General features: G+C 37.8%; 1 protein-coding gene across 1 annotated transcript in view; it reads left to right on the top strand.

Moving 5' to 3' along the window:
- The first annotated feature begins 66 nt into the window (after positions 1–66).
- SCFD1 (sec1 family domain containing 1) overlaps positions 67–19,266 on the top strand; it is a 51,031-nt gene continuing 31,831 nt past the window's right edge. Inside the window, exons 1-10 of the mRNA XM_057376434.1 lie at positions 67–122; positions 5,244–5,314; positions 6,004–6,092; positions 6,797–6,887; positions 7,651–7,773; positions 8,835–8,922; positions 12,556–12,645; positions 13,584–13,639; positions 14,590–14,675; positions 16,403–16,502. Coding sequence (XP_057232417.1) covers positions 92–122; positions 5,244–5,314; positions 6,004–6,092; positions 6,797–6,887; positions 7,651–7,773; positions 8,835–8,922; positions 12,556–12,645; positions 13,584–13,639; positions 14,590–14,675; positions 16,403–16,502 — 825 coding nt within the window. The 5' untranslated portion in view covers positions 67–91. The remainder of the gene's footprint in view (positions 123–5,243; positions 5,315–6,003; positions 6,093–6,796; positions 6,888–7,650; positions 7,774–8,834; positions 8,923–12,555; positions 12,646–13,583; positions 13,640–14,589; positions 14,676–16,402; positions 16,503–19,266) is intronic.

Here is a 19,266-nt window from a genome sequence, read left to right on the forward strand (position 1 = left end):
CGCGCCCAGGGCCCGCCACGTGTCGCGGCGGCTGCGCAGGCGGCGGGCGGGGCGGGGCGGGGCGGAGCGGCCGGGCCGGCGGCGCGGGAAGATGGCGGCCGGGATCCGGGAGAAGCAGACAGGTGAGCGCCTGCCCGCGGTCCCGCCGTGTGGGCGGCTCCGGCCCCTCCCGGGCTGGGGCAGGGGGAGCGGGACCGGCCGCACGCTGCCGCTGCGGCTCCTGCCTCTGTCCCCGCGGGGCCCGCTGCCGGCGCCGCCGCGCCTCCGCCGGGCATTCGCGCCCTCTCCCCCGGCTTGGGTCTCTCGGCAACCGGGTGGCGGCCCGCCTGCCGCCTTCTCCTCGCCTCTGGGGGCGGCGGGGCTCCGGGGCCTCGGGCCGCGGTTCTCGCAGAGAAGCTTGGGCCCCAGGCCCCGGGGACGTGGCCGTAGGTGCCGCCGAGGTGTGGAAGGCATCCCGGGGCGGGACTTGGCCGGGSCCGGGCCGTGAGCGGTGCCTTTTCCCGTGGCCGCGGGAGCGCACCCTCCGTTTCAGCTTCCTTCTGCCCGTGGGAAATAGCGTTTAATGGTGCAAAAATAAAGCTGCCGTTGTCATGCTCGTCTTAAGACAATACAGGAGCATCCGAGCTTGTACTGACCCTCAAGAAACTGAGAATACGGTATTAACAACTAAATTAATTGTGTTTGAGGATTTCTGTGAGTAAAGGGTTTGTTATTCCGTCCCTTCTTACACGTTGCTGAGAGTCCTTAATTGATTCAGTGTTCTCTGTCTTGATGGTGCTTTGTAAAGCCTTGTACATACCCCTAAAGCACAGAGCTTGTCAAATGTGTAGTTACTCTACTTCCCTTGCTTGCCGAAGTTGTAGTCAGTATTTGAACTGTAATTATGTCACTTGCTCCTTGACAACTGCAGTATCTTTGGTGATATAAAGGATTCTGGCTGCATTTACTTAGGATGAAATGCTTCAAATCATCTGCCTAAAAATCACAGTCACAGTCTCGGTGGGCCTTAAATATTTACTAGTATGCTTTATTTTTTGGTATCAATTACTTTTTGTAATTTCATTCCTGTGCCATCTACCGTTTTTAGTGCTGTTTGATGTTCCTTTGCAGTCCTTTGCTTACCTTCTTTTTGCTACTTTTCTAATAAAGCCCATTTTCTTTGAGCTCATATTCTGTACAGCTTTATTCTTTTCTATTATGTTTCGCCATGTTCGTTCATAGAGTGGTTTGAGTTGAAAGAGACCATGAAGATCATCTAGTTCTAGCTCCCTCCCTGCTGTGGGCAGGAATACCTTTCACTAGATCTGGTTGCTCRAAGCCCCTTGCAGCCTGGCCTTGAACACTTCCAGGGRTGGGGTATCCACAGCTTCTCTGTACAGCCAGTTCCATAGCCTCACCACCCTCATAGGGAAGAATTTTTACCTTATATCTAACCTAAACCTACTCTCTCAGCTTAAGGCCATTCACCTTTGTTCTATCACTACATGCTCTTGTGAAGTGTYCCTCTCCAGGATTCTTGTAACTCCATTTATGTACTGGAAGGCGCTGTTTGTTCTCCAGGCTGAACAAACCCAACTGTTTCAGCATTTCCTCATAGGAGGGGTACTCCAGCCCTCTGATCTTTATGGGGGGCCTGCTCTCAACTTAATTCAACAGGTTCAAGTCTTTTTTATGTGGGGCCCAGATGTAGACCCAGCACTCCAAGTCAGGTCCCACCAGAGGAAAACAGAGGGGCAGAATCTCCTCACTCTCTGCTGGCCATGCTGCTGTGGATGCAGCCCAGGGTACAGTTGGCTTTCTGGGCTGCAAGTGCACATTGCCAGGTGATACTTCTCATCCACCTGCACCCCTAAGTCCTCCTCAGGGTTGCTGTAAATACATTCTTCACCCAGCCTGTATTTGTACTTGGGATTGCCCCAACCTAGCTGGAGGATCTTGCCCTTGGTCTCACTGAACTTCATGAGATTTGCACAGACCCACATCTTAAGTCWGTCAAGGTGCCTCTGGATGGCTTCCCTTCTCTTGAACTTATCGGGGAGGAATTTCTTCATGGAAGGGATTAAACATTGGAATGGCCTGCCCATGGAAGTGGTAGAGTCACCATTCCCGGAGGTGGTCAGCTGGACATGGCACTTGCTCCGTAGTCTAGRTGACATGGTGGTGATCAGCCAAAGTTTGGGCTTATTGATCTTGGAGGTCTTTTCCAACCTAAATGATTYTCTGATTTTGTGACCACACACAGCTTGATGTCATTGGCAAACTTGCTGAGGCTGTGCTCAGTCCCACTGTCCATGTCACCAGCAATTGTTATTGATTATTTCAGCCTTTGCAACTGAATCTATGTTGTCTTCTGTTAGGGAGGTCTTTTCCAGGGAGCTAGATTGAACAACTAAAAGATACTCAGAAAAAGGTATCATTTATTATTATTATCACCACTTACCATTTATTGATGGTGTTACCATGTATGGGCACCATCTGTTGTGACCTTTATCCTGGTTCATAACCAGGATTGGTTTCATAACTAAAACATATAATTGTGCAAGCACGGTAAAAACCTGATCCTTGCCCCAGAGAATATTCAGCATTAATGTAAATGAAATGCCGATATGAATACAAAAAAAAAGAAATTCAGACACTTGCTGAATGTTGACATGATTATCACAGCACATTACTAGTCTGATTACTCTTTCTTAGCAAAGATCTTATGCCAGGTTTTACATTAGATGATAAACACTGCAATGCATCTGCTTCAGCTCTGGTAGTACCAAAGTACATAACCATGCAGCTTTATATAAAATTGCTCATATGGGTGAAGATGTCACCAGTGGTKAGGGACCAAAGAATCCAAGAGCAGCCTGTAATTAACTTTCAGGGCTGCTTCATGATATTTAAAAAAGAAAAGTATGAAGCAAGTGGAAGGCTGGAGTCCAGCGAGATTGAGYACTCAGTGCTAGCTTGGATCTTTCCACATTCATGTTTCACTGTTAGAAATGTCATTTGAAAGGGCAGTACACAGGAGGAAGCAGGATGTCAGAAACATAGCCTGGCCATGGATAGATGGTATTAGGGAAGCTGAAGTTCTGTTGAGGCTGATTCGTACAATGTGAATCCAGAGAAAGGAGAAGGGCTTCTGCTGCAACATTAGTAGCAAAAATGTGAGTATGGAAAAATGCTGGATCATTGCTGAATGGAACTGACCATTTAGTGGTGATAGGCACAGACAGGGCTGAGGTAACTACTGCTGCCTCAATCTTCACCAACAAATGCTTCCAGGCCTTAGTGTCAACTTTGGAGTCAATCATGGAGTGTATCCTATTGGAAAATGCTTCTYGTCAAGTGAAGGAAAAGGCAGGCATGGATTTATGTATAGTAAATCTGCCTGACCAGCCTAATTGCCTTTAGTGATAAAATGACTGGATTTGTAGGCAGCAGGACAGTAGAGGATGAAATTTACCTTGACTTCAGCAAAGCTTTTGACACTGTGGTGTTACATCCACATAGGATATTACAGACTAGATGGATGAACAAGTAGCTACATTACAAAAACCGGTTTTGGATGGTCAGGCTCAGAGGGTTGTAATTAATCAGACGTAATTACCTAGAGGCTGGTAAAAACTGGAGCAGTGCATGAGTGTATTCTGTGACCTCTCCTGTTTAAAATCACCTGGAGGACGTGCCAGAGTGTACTCTGATTAAGTGCAGGTGACAGCAAACTAAGGGAATCTCTTCTACTTGAGGGCAGAGTTGCCGTTTGGAGGCACATGGATGGGCTAGAGGAATGGGCCAGCAGAGATGTTGTAAAATTAAGCAATGAGAAATGTAAATTCCTGCACTTGTAGAGGAAGAGCCCCTTGCACAGTGTGGGCAATAGCCAGACTGGAGAGCAGCTCTGTTGGAAAGGTCTGCGAGGCGTCCTGATGGACCATCAGCTGAAGAGAGTCAGGAGGGACTACCACAAGGTGCTCAGGGGCTGCGGTGGGGCTTTAGCACTGAGGCTTGTTCTGCCTGGAGTTTTTTCCAGGTGGCTTCTCAATACCTGTGGGCAGCTCTGAGAAGATGGAGCCAGGCCCCTTTGTAGTGGGGTATAGCAGTACAGTGAGAGACAACAGGCATGAATTCCATAACACAAATGAGTCGTTCTAACTGGATATAAGGAAAAGCTTTTTCTCCACAYGGACAAGCAGTGTCACAAGCTGCACAGTGTGGTTGTAGCGTCTCCATCCCTGGAGACTTGACTGGATAAAGCCCTGAGCAGCTTGGCCTAGCCTTAGAGCTGACCCTCCTGGAGTAGCAGGTTGGACTGGAGGTCTTCCAAGGTCCTCTCYAGCCTGAGATGTCTTGTGATGCTGTAGATCCCAGGGAATTGCACTTGAGTATGTTCCCAAGCTTTAGTCAGCTAGAATCAGAAGTTAATTGTTTCTACTGCTCTCTGTTTATGAACTAAGTGATATACATTGCTCTGATTTCTGGAAGTTTTTCCTTTTTCCAAAACTCTCTGGTGACATTGTTACAAGTTTTAAGAGAATAGCCGCTAATTTATAATGACACAAATAGTTTTTTGCTGCTAGTCAAAGGTGGGAGAGCAGCACATATTGTGTTGTTTAATCAGATAAGTAAGGAACGATTCATTACTTAATAGATTTATAAATCAGAGGTAGGAGAAGCAATCTGCTTTGGTTTCTTTGTTGATTGTAAAGTTAAATTAAAGTTCATTCMTATTTCAAAGAGTTTTCCTGCTGCACATTGAGGATATTTTTGTATCCCCTAAACCAGCAATTTCTTCATATGAGTTCTCAAAACCTTTCAAACTGTGTATTGAATTTATTCAGGCATAAAGGTATTTTTTGTTTGGTGYGTACAGTGTTGTTCCTGTGGGGTGGGCAAAGGAGATTGGGGAATAAAGAAAAATAGTTCCCACTGGACAGACAGCACCTTTGGGAAGATACTGGGATTATTTTTAAGGCAACCTGTGTTAGAATATAGCCTGTATAACTAAGGAGAGTTAATGTTTTAGAACTTGCTGCTTTTCCTTTTGCAGTGTCTTCTGGAGCCCATGAATTCTAGCTTATATGAGCCTCTTATCAGTCAAAGCTGCATAAAAATAATGAAAATGTGGCTTATTGCATTTATATTTTATGATGGTTTTCCTCTCAAATGAAATGCATAATAAAATCCTGCTAATAGTTTAATCACTGCTGCTGAAATGTGAAGACAGTAAAGCATTATGTGGCTTTATTTTCCAGTGGCTTTGAAACGTATGCTGAACTTCAATGTTCCTCCTGTTAAAAACAGCGCAGGAGAACCAGTATGGAAGGTAAGAACTTTTGGAACTGGAATAGCAGAATTTGGTAGTGTTCAGAAAAGTTCAGATTTACAGATTTTAACTAAATCAARTTTTATCTTCCCTATACATTTTTCCCTGTATTGTGAATATGCAAAATTGAGTACCAGAACTGCTGAAAAAATACCTGAGTCATAAAGAAGCCCATACAAATGGAAGAACTATTGATAGCCTTGAGCAAGTTGAGCTCAAGCTGGCTTTATTACCTTTAAAATGTAATTTATAGTTCATGAGGAGTTTTTGCTATTACAAAGCATATATTCTAAGTCTTTTCATCTCTTGTCTTTTCTCACTAATTCCTTTTTTCTCTTCTCTGATTTTCCTGTTGGTTTCTTCCAAATGCAGTCAGAAAAACTGTGCACATACAATAACAAATTTCTGGCAGCAACTTCTTGTTTGACAAGTCAGTTTTCAGGAGMTGGAAGTAATGATTCTTTTTCCCCCTTTATCACTGAGTTTCTTTTTTTTTTAATATTTTATTTATTTGTAAGCACAAATGGAAGTTCATGACAAATTAATGATTTATTATAATTTGGTATATGTTTAAGCACTTTTCAAATTAGAATATAGTTCCCTAAACCTGAATTCCTGTATCCATTTATTCTACAGTATTCTGTAGAACTTTTTACAGCACTTTTTAAGATGATGTGTATCTGTTTCAGGTTCTCATTTATGATAGATTTGGCCAAGACATAATCTCACCTTTGCTGTCAGTGAAAGAGCTGAGAGATATGGGGATCACTTTGCATCTGTAAGTATTTTTAAAAAATGGGGATTATAACTAAGTTCTACAAATTAAATATTGGGRCTGTATATGTTCTTTGCTTGTATTTTTGCACATAGATTTTACTTGTCTGCTGTCAAACATATGAAATCTTTAAGTACTATTGCAAGAGAGTTCTCATTTTTTTTTTTCCCAGATAACACTTACTTAGTCCGTTGTCATTCCTTAGCTGTGGTAATAGTCATGAAGAAATTTTGAACATACATGTATATTTTTACAAGTTTATTAACTTTCACTGGGTGAAGGCTGGAAACGAAGCACAATTTAACCTGCTGACACATCAGCAGAAACATGAGAAAAACATTTAAGCAGCTTGCTTTCAAGCAGGAAAGGCAAATTTGATAGAATTAAATATATAGTGCTTTTTTACCATGTCAGCAGTTCACATGTGAACTTYGCAAATGTAATATTTTAGCTTACGCTGAATGGATAATCTGTTTTTTKAAGATTTGTAAAGCCTTTTGTCAAGCTTTTAATAAACTTCAGAGACATCTATTAATATATTCAGCCAAAAAATATACAAATGTGATTTTTTTTATTGATAAAAATAGCTAAATACAGAAAAAATAGTAGGAAATTACATTTTTCTGTTCAAATAAGTAATTTCTTTTATAATTTTACACATATCGGAGAAACAACACATTAGAGATGTATTTTTTTCTTTCTGTCAGCCTTTTGCATTCAGATCGGGATGCTATTCCAGATGTTCCTGCTGTTTACTTTGTAATGCCAACAGAAGAAAATATTGACAGAATGTGCCAGGTAACTTGCATACTTGGTGTTTCAAAAGAGTCCGTACAACAGTGTGTGAAGTGATCCTGCACTCACCAGAGTGTGAGTCTTATTAGCACATATTTGTCAGAAAAAATATTATCCAAAATATTATGCAAATTTTCAATTTCCCAGCAAGTAGAAGGGTAAATATGTCYCTTGTTTCAGAGAGAGATTTCGAGGAGTGGAAAAACAAGAGTCAGTGGGTACAAATATTCCATTTAAGCATAAGAAAGAGCTGTTTTAATGAGGGTGGTTGMACACTGGAACAGATTGGCTGGAGAGTTTATGGAGTCTCCATCCATGGAGACGTTTAAAATGTGACTGGACACAATCCTGAACCACCTGCACAGTTTGACAGTCCTTTGAGTGGGAAGATTKGATTAGGCTAACCTCAGTTTTTCACATTCCTGGGGACGAGATGGAAGGTTGACATCTTTGGCAAAGAAAGGAGAAGAGCAAAGGGTGTTTCTGGTCAGCGGTAAGGTGTGGAMCAGTAATTGCTGTCTTTTAGCTTAAATGTAATTTCCTGGTTTTTTGCACTTCTGTGTTAGGTTATTTATATCTGGATGTGTAATCAAAACACAGTGTACAGAGCAGTGTATATGAACAGACAGCTAAGCACTTCTGAAAATTTAGTTTGACTGTGGACGACTGTAACATCACAGTAAAAGAATGATTTTTTTTCTTTTAATTAGTCAGGAATGTATTARTGTTTATTCAGGAAAAGGGTTGTGATTTTCCTTTCTTTTAGGATCTTCGAAACCAGCTTTATGAATCTTATTATTTAAACTTTATTTCTGCCATTTCAAGAAGTAAACTGGAAGATATTGCAAATGCTGCTATAGGTGCTAATGCAGTAACTCAAGTGGCTAAGGTAAGAAAGTCCCCWGTACCTAATGTTAACACCATTACAAGTGTTACTGCATTCTTATTGTCAGGCGTGTTGGGGAAGAAACAGAACCTACAGTCCTCCCCGTAATGCAGCTTAGTACCGTACTTCAGCTTAGTCAAAAGTCCAGGTGCTGCAAGACTTTTGTGCTAAATGATAGGAAGGGAAATACAGTGGTTTCAGAGTATTCCTGGTTTCATCTGCTGGCTGAGTGCTTTCAGTGCATATGTACTGGGGTGAGATTTTATGTCCTAAATACACAAAAAGAGCAGTATGAGTGCAGTTGTCATTTGAAATATTTTATATATACATGCTTTTACTGAGTGCACTCCGATACCTTTATGATTTAAAGGCATGTGTTTAGGGATTTACTTTTATTTTTGTTGAATGGCTGAACCAAAACTTGTAAATTAATAAGTAATAAATACATTCACTTTTTCTCACTCCAGTTAGTGCTACTGGCATGAGAGAAAGAACCCATTGTGAAATGAAATGAACACTTCTAGAATTGTTTAAGCCTTAGGTCCTCAGTAGCAGGAAATTGGTGTAGGACTGTATACTAACTTTCTTAAATTCATTTTTCTGTAGTGATATMTCATTAATAGTTTATGCTATAGAGAAATTTCATTTTTTTTGCTGAATGTACAGGTGTGTTACAGAAAAGTTACAATTCATGAGCTAGTAATGTCTTATTGTCAGATAGTGCTTTCTTTCCTGCCTGAGAGCTGAGTGCTGATCATGCTGTAGTCCTTCACATTCATAAAAAGTGAACCTATAATATTGAAATGTCCTTCATATATATTTTTCCAATACTTGGCTGTTAAAACTTGGTCCACAGAAACAGGTGAAGTTGGGCAGTTCTGGCACTTTGCAGTSCTCTAATTTTGTGTTAATTACTCAATCCTCACACAGGCTTTTTAATTCATAAATTATGTCTTGCATTTATTTCTCTGAATAGGTACTTCTGTAAAATCTAGCAGTGAATCACATACAGTTTCTTRATGCTTCATTTTGGACTATTCTGACCATTATTCCTTGATTTTTAGGTGTTTGATCAATATCTTAATTTTATTACTTTAGAAGATGACATGTTTATATTGTGTAACCAAAACAAAGAACTTGTTTCATATCGTGGTAAGTATAACTTTTATAGAAATTATACTGGAAAGTTTGAAGTTGAAATTTAATTTTGAACTTGTAGTCAGTAACAAGCAATTGCTTTATTTTGCTTTGATCTGCTCAAAATTCAGGGTAATCAGTTAGACGTGTAAGGGAAGCAGTTCTTAGATACACATTTCAGAATCCTTATCACATGGTGACTGTGACACTTAAAAATAAATACATATTCTTTAACAAAGCAAAACTGGTACAGACATTTATGAATAACACTTTATATGCAAGGAATAATATTGGAAAAATTACATGTTGTTTTCACATGTAGATAGTCACTGTGAGTGGGAAAGGGCATTCTAGACAATAAGAAGTGCTGATTGCTTCACAATGCTGATTGCTTCACAAGCTTCACAAGCATGAGCCAAGCATGTCAGCTTCTTTGTAAAGTTTCAGAGTTACAAGTGAAGTCAGTCTCCTTTTGGGGTTCTTTTTTTTATCTCGAGGCTTCTGTTCAATTTGGTTTGGATTCTAGCAGGAAAACCAAGTAGCTGCTTTAGGTCAGTTACCTTGGTGCTATGGCAGTTCAAGACAACATACGTACTAGTTGTCATAATTGTCCACATAATTTTCTTCCCTCCATTGTGTTGATTTTATGTACTCCTCTGACCCATTCAATGTGCTAAATGTTACAAATCCTAAACTGCCACTCCACCACTCCTGCCCCTTACTCAAACAGCTGGCTGTTACAGGGTACACTGTCTTGCTGTTTCTGCTGTAGTTTTGCTCTTCCTCTACTCTTTTTACATCAGAGCCAGTAGTTTCAGAGCTGCAGTGTGTCTTTAATTGACTCATTCCTTAAAAAATACCAACTTATTTGTGTGATCTACAAATGCAATGCAGGAGAAGAAGCAGAAGTCTATGTAGTTCTCACTTTGCAGCAGCTCCTCATTACTTTAGTGTAGTCACAGTGTCGCACAGTTAATTCCTGGTGCATTGAATACTCCCTAGTGACCAGTTAGAGATGAGAAGTCTCTGTATGTCTGATATTTAGCAGTGAGATTTCTCTACTCTCTTGCCTAATATCCAAAGTCAGTACTTTTCTTTAAAACTGGATCTGAGTTGTATCTCACACTGGGGATTGATTCCATTGGCAGAATAAAGCGCATATTTGTTGGAAAAGCAGATTTTATTTTTTTTCACAAAAGTGATGTTAAGAGTTTTAGTAATAATTGTTTTGTGGTGTGTTCCTGTGTATATAGAGATACTTAACTGACTGTCATCATATTCCTTMTGCTAACAAGAAATTTGAATTAAAATGACTGAAAATGTTTTGCACCCATCATTTTCTGTCTGGCTGCTTTTCCTCTCTTGTGCTGCTGAAATYTGCCACCATGTTTAAACCAGTGTASAAGTGGACTGTTTCCAAAAGCTCATTGAACAGAAATCTGATCTCCCACAGAGAGTGATGAGTTTTCCAATASAGTAGCTGATCTGTGTTATTGTGTGAGTTCTAGGTCTGACACAGACAGGCAGTAGGAGTGCAGGGCTGAGGAGCAAGTGGGCTTTTTTTGCCTGTGGAGAGTAACCTGAGCACAAGACTGCCGGTTTCATAATCTACAAAAATCAATGTAAACTTGAGGATAATGAAGGATGGCTGCTGTTCTTGCAGCAGCCACTGCCGCGTGTRCCCACAAATGTATCTGAATGGGTGAACTAAGAACAAATATAATAACAYAGATGAATTTTCAGTTTCCTGATGTCTTGGCTTTATGACTGCTTTTACAGAAGGTAATGTCAGGTAGGTCAAATAAGCAATGTAAAATCCTTCAATTATGTGAAAGACTTCCATAAACAGAAAGGATGCAATACATTCTCTCTGTGGACAAGAAGTGAAGAGTTTAAATTGCAACAAGAAAGTTTCTGATCAGATATTAGGAGCACTTTCTAACTTTGAAAATAGTGAAATACTAGATTACCTGTAAATCTTACGGTATTTTCATGARTGGGAAGTTCTCGAATTCGTTTAGATACAAAAATTACATGGGTTTAACTCATCTTTGGAAAGAAGAACTAATTAGATAATCCCTCAGGTTCCTTCTGGTTCTGTTTTTCTAAAACTATATAGAAGGAAGAATAAATGAACAATATTGGTGTAAAGTTAATATTTGACACATCCTGTTTCATGCTATTTGATGGCTTCTATACCATTCTCTACAATCTGGTTTAATTTTTTAGTACAACAGGAAAATGTAGGAGACCTATGTTTACTTTTCTGTAACAGGTGCATTCCCCATAAGCTTATTACAGTGGAGAGAAACATAGAAAACATGGTAGGACATTTTGCCAAAAAATTCTTAATTCAATTTCTCAAAGGTTGATCTAAGGACCAATAATATTGAATATCTGTGTTGGTTGCTGTGGTACATGAAAAGGAATGTGCTCATAAAATGTKCATTTTACACAAAATTGGAAGGCACTGACAGTATGCAGATTACTGGGACATCATRAAAGAGTACTTTAAACATAATAACAGGATAGGAATTAAATTTTAAAATGGGGAGACCATCAGTTGGAGATAACTACAGAATGATATTTGAAAATTTCAAAGCTTTGTCATTACAGAAAAATACAAATATTAGGAATGGTCTGCCTTTTTGGTTCCGTTATTTCAGAAACTTGAAACTTYTATTGCTGCTGTCAGCCTAGTCAAAACTTTGGCTTGCTAAGTATAGTTGCTGAAACATAATCCATGTCTCTAAAGTTCTTAGAGGAGAAAAGCTGGGAGGAAAAAATGCACCCTTAGAGAATGGTTATGGCTGGCCATGAGTAAATTTAGGATGGAAGGCTTGTTAATGTTTAGAGCTTTGAAATTTATTTTYAAAGAAAGAGGATAAGACATAAGGTAATTATGTGGGAAAATTTTAAAGGTCAAGTGAAACAAACAAGGATAGGATTTATTGCATGAATCCTGAGATAGTGCTTGMCATGAGATCTGTGATAAGATTTGGTTTGATGTTTTTTGTTGGCTATATTCTTGTCAGGGTTGGTTGTTTAAGAGAAGTGTTGCTGCATGTCTTCTGTTCTGACCTARATGTGGAAGGGACATTATCTTATCTGTCAAAGAAAATGTTTTATAATTTGGGAATTATCCCTAGTCTAGAGGCTGATGGTAAATTTATGAGGAAAAAAGAAGGAAACTCCATACAAARGGTAGGATTTAGAAATTTTAATACAGATAACTGCGTAATAAATTCTGTGTAATTACACAGTTAATTTTTGAGGATTTTTCCTGAAGAATGTTTGTCAAGTGGATGGCCATCTGTCATCTATAACGTGTTTCTTAGGAGGTTTTTATTGATGCAGTAATAACACGATCCAAAAGATAYGTGTGCAGTCAGAGAGATTTGGAAATAATTGTGTGGTGATTGACCTTAAACAGTAAACAATAATTAAGTTCTCCCAATTTTTTTCTCAGAAGAAAAAAAAAGGTGTGGGAACTGTTAGATGTGCTAAGAGTGGCATTTCAGGATGTAATCTCTTCTGTAACAAAAGCTGTTGACTGCTAACAGCCATCAGATAAGAAGAGGATTGCTTTCTCAGTATTAAAAGTGGCATATTTAACCCTGTTCTTAACTTTTTTCCACACTGTTTTAGCCATTAACCGACCAGATATAACAGACACAGAGATGGAAACTATAATGGACACTATTGTTGATAGTCTCTTCTGTTTTTTTGTTACACTTGGTAAGTTTCCAAATTCTAGCATATTTTCCATATCCARTGAGATAACTAGAAGTCTAATAATTTCACGTAGAAAATTAAAAGTGGGATTACATGTGTGTCCAAAACCTCAATAATTCATAGAGTGGGATAATGATCTTCCTCAAATTATTGCTTAGGCTGTCCTTCTTGTGAGTGTTCAGTATCAATGGGAAAAGAATACTGAAATGCAAAGGTTTGGATTCACTGTTTTAACGAAATCCTAGTTTGCAGTGAAGATAATAGTGCGTTTAGTTTGAATTGTAATTCTCAAAAAAAACCTCAAAAAAATCACAGAATTAGAAGAAAAAAATTCCTCACATAAGCCCTGCAAAGATTTAACTGAAATGTCTCAAGCAATAGGAAGACATATTAAGTTTGCATATTTTATTGTGCTTTTCCTTGATGCTTAGCTGATTAATTTTTCATAGTGAGGACATGTAACCTGACTTCTACTTGAAATTGGTTTGTCTGAAATAGCTTTCCTACAAATGGTAAACATTTTGAAACCTGAAARCCAGTGGAAAATGTACTTTTATAAATAGCATTAGTGTGCAGTGAGTTGTAACAGATATATAATGGTGAGGGTGGGATGATACTCTAGTGTTCAAAGGACTTCTGAGCTTTTGAAATAACTTTTAATGCTTCTGTATGAGATAGTTAATATACTCTGGAGGCGACAAACTTTCTTTCTAGTATACGCTGTATTTCTCATAAATTATTGTATGGGGTATTCACTTTTGTAAAACTTTATTAATATTTTTGTATAGTAGTTTTCATTTCATAGATAAAGACTGACTGCAAGAGAAAATTTTAATGTGAATTTGTGTTTAATCTCAGAATGTTAGTAAAAATTGTTTATGAAAAGTAATTTATAATCTGAAAATTACAATGCACGTAGAAGTCAATGTATCTTTTATTAGGCGCTATTCCTATAATCAGATGCTCCAGAGGAACTGCAGCTGAAATGGTGGCAGTGGTAAGAACTGTTTTTCTAAACATCTATCACTGTTTTGAAACTTTCCAAACATCACATTTACTTTTCTCAGTACTAGGCAGAGAGCTAGTGTCATTGTATCCTTTTCCCTATGAAGGAAGTGAAACTGAAAAAGAGAGGCATCTATTTTCCTTTCCGATTTCAGTTCCATGGAACTCTTCTGTAGAAATTGAATCAGATGATGAGAAACTTAAACATAAATAATTATTCCTGATCTAGAGTTTATCAAACGTTTTCTGGTAGCCATKATAATTAAGATTCATCTACACAGTTTTAAACTGTGCTGTCTGGCCTGTGCTTCTCTGTTGCCTCAATAAGAAATTTTTATCTATCTTACCAAGAAACCCTGTAAGTACAAGAAATTTTCACTATATCAGATTAAACTGATCTTGATCAGTTGAACTTGATCATCAGATAGGGGTGAAATGACCAAACTAAATCACAATTGAGAAACTTTACAGAACAGTCTTCATTAGGATTCACTGCAGTTCATCTTCTTCACATCTTGTTAGTGAAACAATAGTACTGGTTAAACCTAAGCATGCAGTGTGCATGCACTCATATTGAGGATCTCATTTTTATTGAACACTTGTTTGGCAGTGTCTGACAGCCCAGTTTGCTGCTTCTGCTGTGATTGCCTCTTGATGCCTCCTACTGGAATTTGCTGCTTGCATGTTTAGGGAAAGGGYGCTCCTTGCCTCGAAGGAGATTAATAGACACTTCAGTGTAGTCCTGGACATAGGTATAAATGCTGCAGGGAGAAAATAGAAACAAGATTTCTTTCTTTCCCATGGGCACTGAACCTMGTCTTCCTGCAGCAGAGACATTTATAAACTACAAAAACAGCACAATTAATATTTTAATGTTGATTATGTAATGAGGTTAGAAAACSATTGCTTTGTTAAAAGTGGTTTTGTTTTTCCCCTCCTCAGAAATTGGATAAGAAGCTCAGAGAGAATCTAAGAGATGCCAGAAACAGTCTTTTTACAGGTGACACACTTGGAGCTGGCCAGTTCAGGTATTGTGTTAGTTATTTTATTTTTCATATTTCAGTTATCTGAGTAAGTCGTTGCTGTACTGAAAGCTGTATTTACCAGAATTTGGTTCAAATTCTATGTTAAAGGATTTATTTACTCTCAAGGGAGTTTTCCAATCTCATARCATAACCCGTTTAAAACTTTTATACCTGGTAGGTGTACAGTCCTAGGACAGTAAGTCAAAAATTACGTTATGAATCAGTTAATTTAGTTCACTCTAAACCCAGCAAGAGCTGAATTTCCCAAATGCACTCTGTTTACGGGACTATGAAATGCAGTTGGATGTCTGAACATACCTGTTGGCAATTCTTAGTCCTTTAAAAGAAAGGAAGACCCATTTTCTCACTTGTGAACACTGTAACCATTTGAGTTATGTCAAAAGCAAGTGTTTCTCAGCTGCTCCCTATCTTGACCAGAGGAGGATTGCTTAAGGACTGCCACTTGGACAATTAAGGTCTGTTAAGTCATGATTATTTGAATCCTTTATGGGTGCKTGCTGATAATGTGTTCTCAGTAGGATGCTTATATACTCTTGCCCCCAGATAGCTGAATACTCCACAAGCTGCCTTAGGAAGGTGTGTCATGGGAGCTTACTCTGTACATGAAAAGAAGATGTATTTATAATCTCCTAATTGGCTATGAAACAGTTACCATACTTTCATCTCAGATTAGARCTTTATCTTAAGATCAGAACTTGGATGAAAGGTGCAAAAACATCAAAGCTGGCAAAAGGGATGAAATTGAAAGGAGAGAGAATAGTTGTGAAAGTTTCTTTATTTTCACAGGAATTGAATTGTAACCACTGCTTTTCCTTCAGAGGCATAGCTTGTTTTCCTGATAGTGTAGTATCCTTGGCCTCAAAATTAAAATGCAAAGTAAAGGAAACATTGGAAACTTTAACCAGTTGCATGGCTTCAGGTCTTCAGTTTGGTTTTCAGAATCAGGTGACTGAGGCTCTTAAGACTATGTGTTTAAGCAAATACACTTACTGCAAAGAAATCCACAGTATGGAATTTAAATGCTTTTASTCCATTCAAATGCACTTTAACTGGCGTGTTTGTAGGGGTGATGTGCTTAGAAGAAGTGGTTGTAGTAATGTTCTGTCAGCTCACAGTCTTCCTGTCTTCACTATAAATTTTTCATGTAGACATGACCTAAGACCTTTAGGCATAAATGCATTCTTTTATCTCAAAATTTGAGTATTGATAGAATTACCACAGTGTATCTCAGAAGTTAATGATGTCTTTATTTCATGGACTTTATATACAAGCAAAGTGAAAATAGAATTAAAAATCCTTGGAAGTGAGATTTTATATTTGAGGATCATAATGGGGATTAAGGTCAAATATTACCCACTGAAACAGTTGTTTGGAATTCAAATGTGTATCCACACAAAAATRTATTGATTAAAACCTAAAAAAAAATAGTTGCTGTTCAGTGTTTTGACTTCCACTCAATATTTATATGTTGATAATTTCAYTTAGTACAAAATAAAATAATCTTTTCATCATGACTAAGATCTGATTCATGGAATTTATCATAGTGATTAGCCCAAGTTACTTTGGGGAAGGCTGGATGAGCTCAGCAGTTGGCAGTGTTGCTTTTATGTTGAAATATGATGTGGAAGGTRGCTGGTACCACTCAGGATGTTACTGGGGTTGGTTTTAACCTTGTTTGAAGAAGTACTAACACAGTGTCATCTTTTCAGCTTCCAAAGGCCCCTATTAGTCCTTGTTGACAGAAACATAGATTTAGCAACTCCTCTACATCATACTTGGACATACCAAGCTTTAGTGCATGATGTTCTGGTAAGGATAAATCTGATTTTGTTACCAAAACTATTTTTTCATTCATTTTGTTGTTAAACTTATTACCAGTTTTTCTCTTAATCCAAAATCTGTTTTGTCTGTTTTATTTGGAAGTTGCTTTAGTAAAAAACAACTTGGAAGGTTTATTTAGTAATAATTTCTAAAATAGTTTAAAAGTTGAATTCTTGATATCATCAGAAGATAGCTAATTCAGCAATCCTGACTTWTTCTTCAGTAGCTCATGATCTCCACTATCCATAATATCCAAACTACATTAAGTGCAATTCAGTTTCGAAAAAGAAATACTTTTAATGTGWTTTGAAACCATTTTGGATTTACTTTGAACTTTAAAAAATACCTTTTCCCATCTTTCTCCACAAGATGGTGTAGGTATTCAGTGCAGTGTAGTATACGATCCTACTATAAGGAATCTAAACCAGATTTTTTTTAAAAAAAAATTTGGAAATTTAGATAATCTTAAACTGCCTCAATTTCCTTATGGTATTTYATAAAACCAGTAGTAGAAATGTACTTGAATGATCACTCATTCTGTTTACCACAGAGTTGCATTTTGTGTATAGGTGTAGGTGGAGTAAACAATCAAAAAAAGGGTTATCTGGAGGCTTTTGTTGTACTGAGACTTATTTGTGAAAATMATTTCAATATGTAGCTTTGTAAATTATTTTGGATTTATTATTGAGGCTTTTGGAGGCATACATGAAATATGCACATGTGTGTTGTTATACAAAGTGGATGACAGACTGTATAGTCATACATAGAGTGTTGTCCAGAAGCTTGCATTGCTACAATGAAAATATTTCAACATTAATGGGATGTTTTAGGGCACTTGTAAATTCTGTTTTATGCAATTAATTCCTTATGACAAGTCCCTTCCTCTTAAACTTAAAGGTGCTTAATACAAATAAACAATTTTTGGCCTATTTCTTCAGGAAAGGCATATCTGAAAAAAACACAGTTTGCACCGAGTTTTCTCAAATAAGTGTTGAATTGGCTAAAGACTTGCAGATAAAAGTATTGAATTTCTACAGGTTTCTTTTTGAAGTAGTGTTAGGTGGCCTAAGGCATGAGTTGGGGTAAGACTTCAGTTCATCAAGGTGCAGAGTGATCAAAGATGTACTGGGAACTGAGGACAGCTAATGCTACAAATACGGTGGGGTATTAGAATAATACTAGAAGACTTACTCGAGGATCATTGGATCTCTGTTGCATCAGGCTTCARTAGTTTTTGCTGGAACAACTTGTTAAATGTTGCATCTTAAAAGTGCCCAGGATTATGAATTTGTTTAGTAAAATTGTAAACAAGTGATCTGTGGTTCCATGGCAAGGGCAAAAGTTTAATTTCAAAACCACTCAAGTTATTCACCTTAAAGCCAAGCCTGCCAAACTCTTCACATACTTCATAACTCATGAAAAAACTGTGGTAGTCTTTCAGRAGGCCATAAATTGTTAGCATGAAARTGTTACCAACATGTTAATTATGTAAGCTATACTTTCCAATAAATGTTTTTTTGTTTAAGGTCTCAGTTGAAATAGTCCAGGAATTCTGTGCAGTGTTGAGCTATATGCTAACCAAGTCACAAAGTTGGGTGSTGCATCCATTGAGGTTATAACTGTGCTATTTCTGCACATAAATAGGCTTCCCTGAAGATTTTCCTATTTCTAAATAAAAAACTTTTCATCAGTGAAAACAGAAAAATGGGAGGCATGGGTAGAAAGCCTTATAAGGACAAAATGGGGAGTTGAAAGGAGGAACACTAATCAATAAGAATTCTTTTAGGAAAACTTGTAAATGCCAAATCTGACTTGAAAACTCAGGTCACTTGTGAGATAAAATGGCCAAAACATAGATCTCCATTRAAAACTACAGCTAAATTTGCAATCAAATTAATTTCTTTTTCTTCAAGTTTTTATCAAATATGGATAGTTGAAAAATACTATCTTTTTGTGAAACATTAAACGCCTTGTAAGATGAGGTTTCTGCTCATCTACTGCATGTGTTTCCTTTGAGTATCTACTTGGTTTTGTTTCTGTTCTGGCATGGATCATTTGTACTATTTAAATCTCTGCCAAGGAATAACTAGAAACATTTTAAAACTTTATGTGACAGTTTCACTCACAGTGATCTATTTCTGTTACTTTAATGAAAATAATAAAGTCAAGTTTTATTTCTGGAAAAATATCTAGTCCAAAAGGTTCATAACAGAATCTGTATAGTTGAAGATTTGACTCTATCATTATTTGCCAAATGAAGAGCATCTTTGAAGTTTCAAATGTTTTTGACAAAGAACTAGGACAAAGTCAGCAAGTGGAATACTTGTTAATAACCTTTGTTGAAAACCAGAGAGATTAAGTAAGCTGTAGAAAATACAGAGCAGTCTTTGGCAATGGGGGAAAGAATTAGAAGACCTACAGGGAGCAGTGTGGTGACATGTGAGCATAATAGTGTCCTCTAGGAAAGCAATGTAGTTTTTGTGTTCATACATCTGTAAAAGAAGAAAAGTTATATGAAAAAATAGCTTTGTGGCAAAGTTTTGCTTTGTCATGCRTTCATTGCTTTACTAGTGTTTAAAAAATAAGGGAAAGGGCTGTGAAGGTGTAGCTGAGTAGTCCTCACAGTGTGTAATTCTCTTGCTGATGTTATGAGCATCTTGGCACCTTTGACACATATGTTGTAGTTATGTAAGGGAATTTCAGCCTTAGAAAAGTTTTTTGTCTGTAACATGAAAACTTCTACTTMAAAGTT

The sequence above is a fragment of the Malurus melanocephalus genome, unplaced genomic scaffold (genome assembly GCF_030028575.1).
Source record: "Malurus melanocephalus ecotype Western Australia unplaced genomic scaffold, MMel_1.1 scaffold_0, whole genome shotgun sequence".
NCBI classification, from domain to species: Eukaryota; Metazoa; Chordata; class Aves; order Passeriformes; family Maluridae; genus Malurus; species Malurus melanocephalus.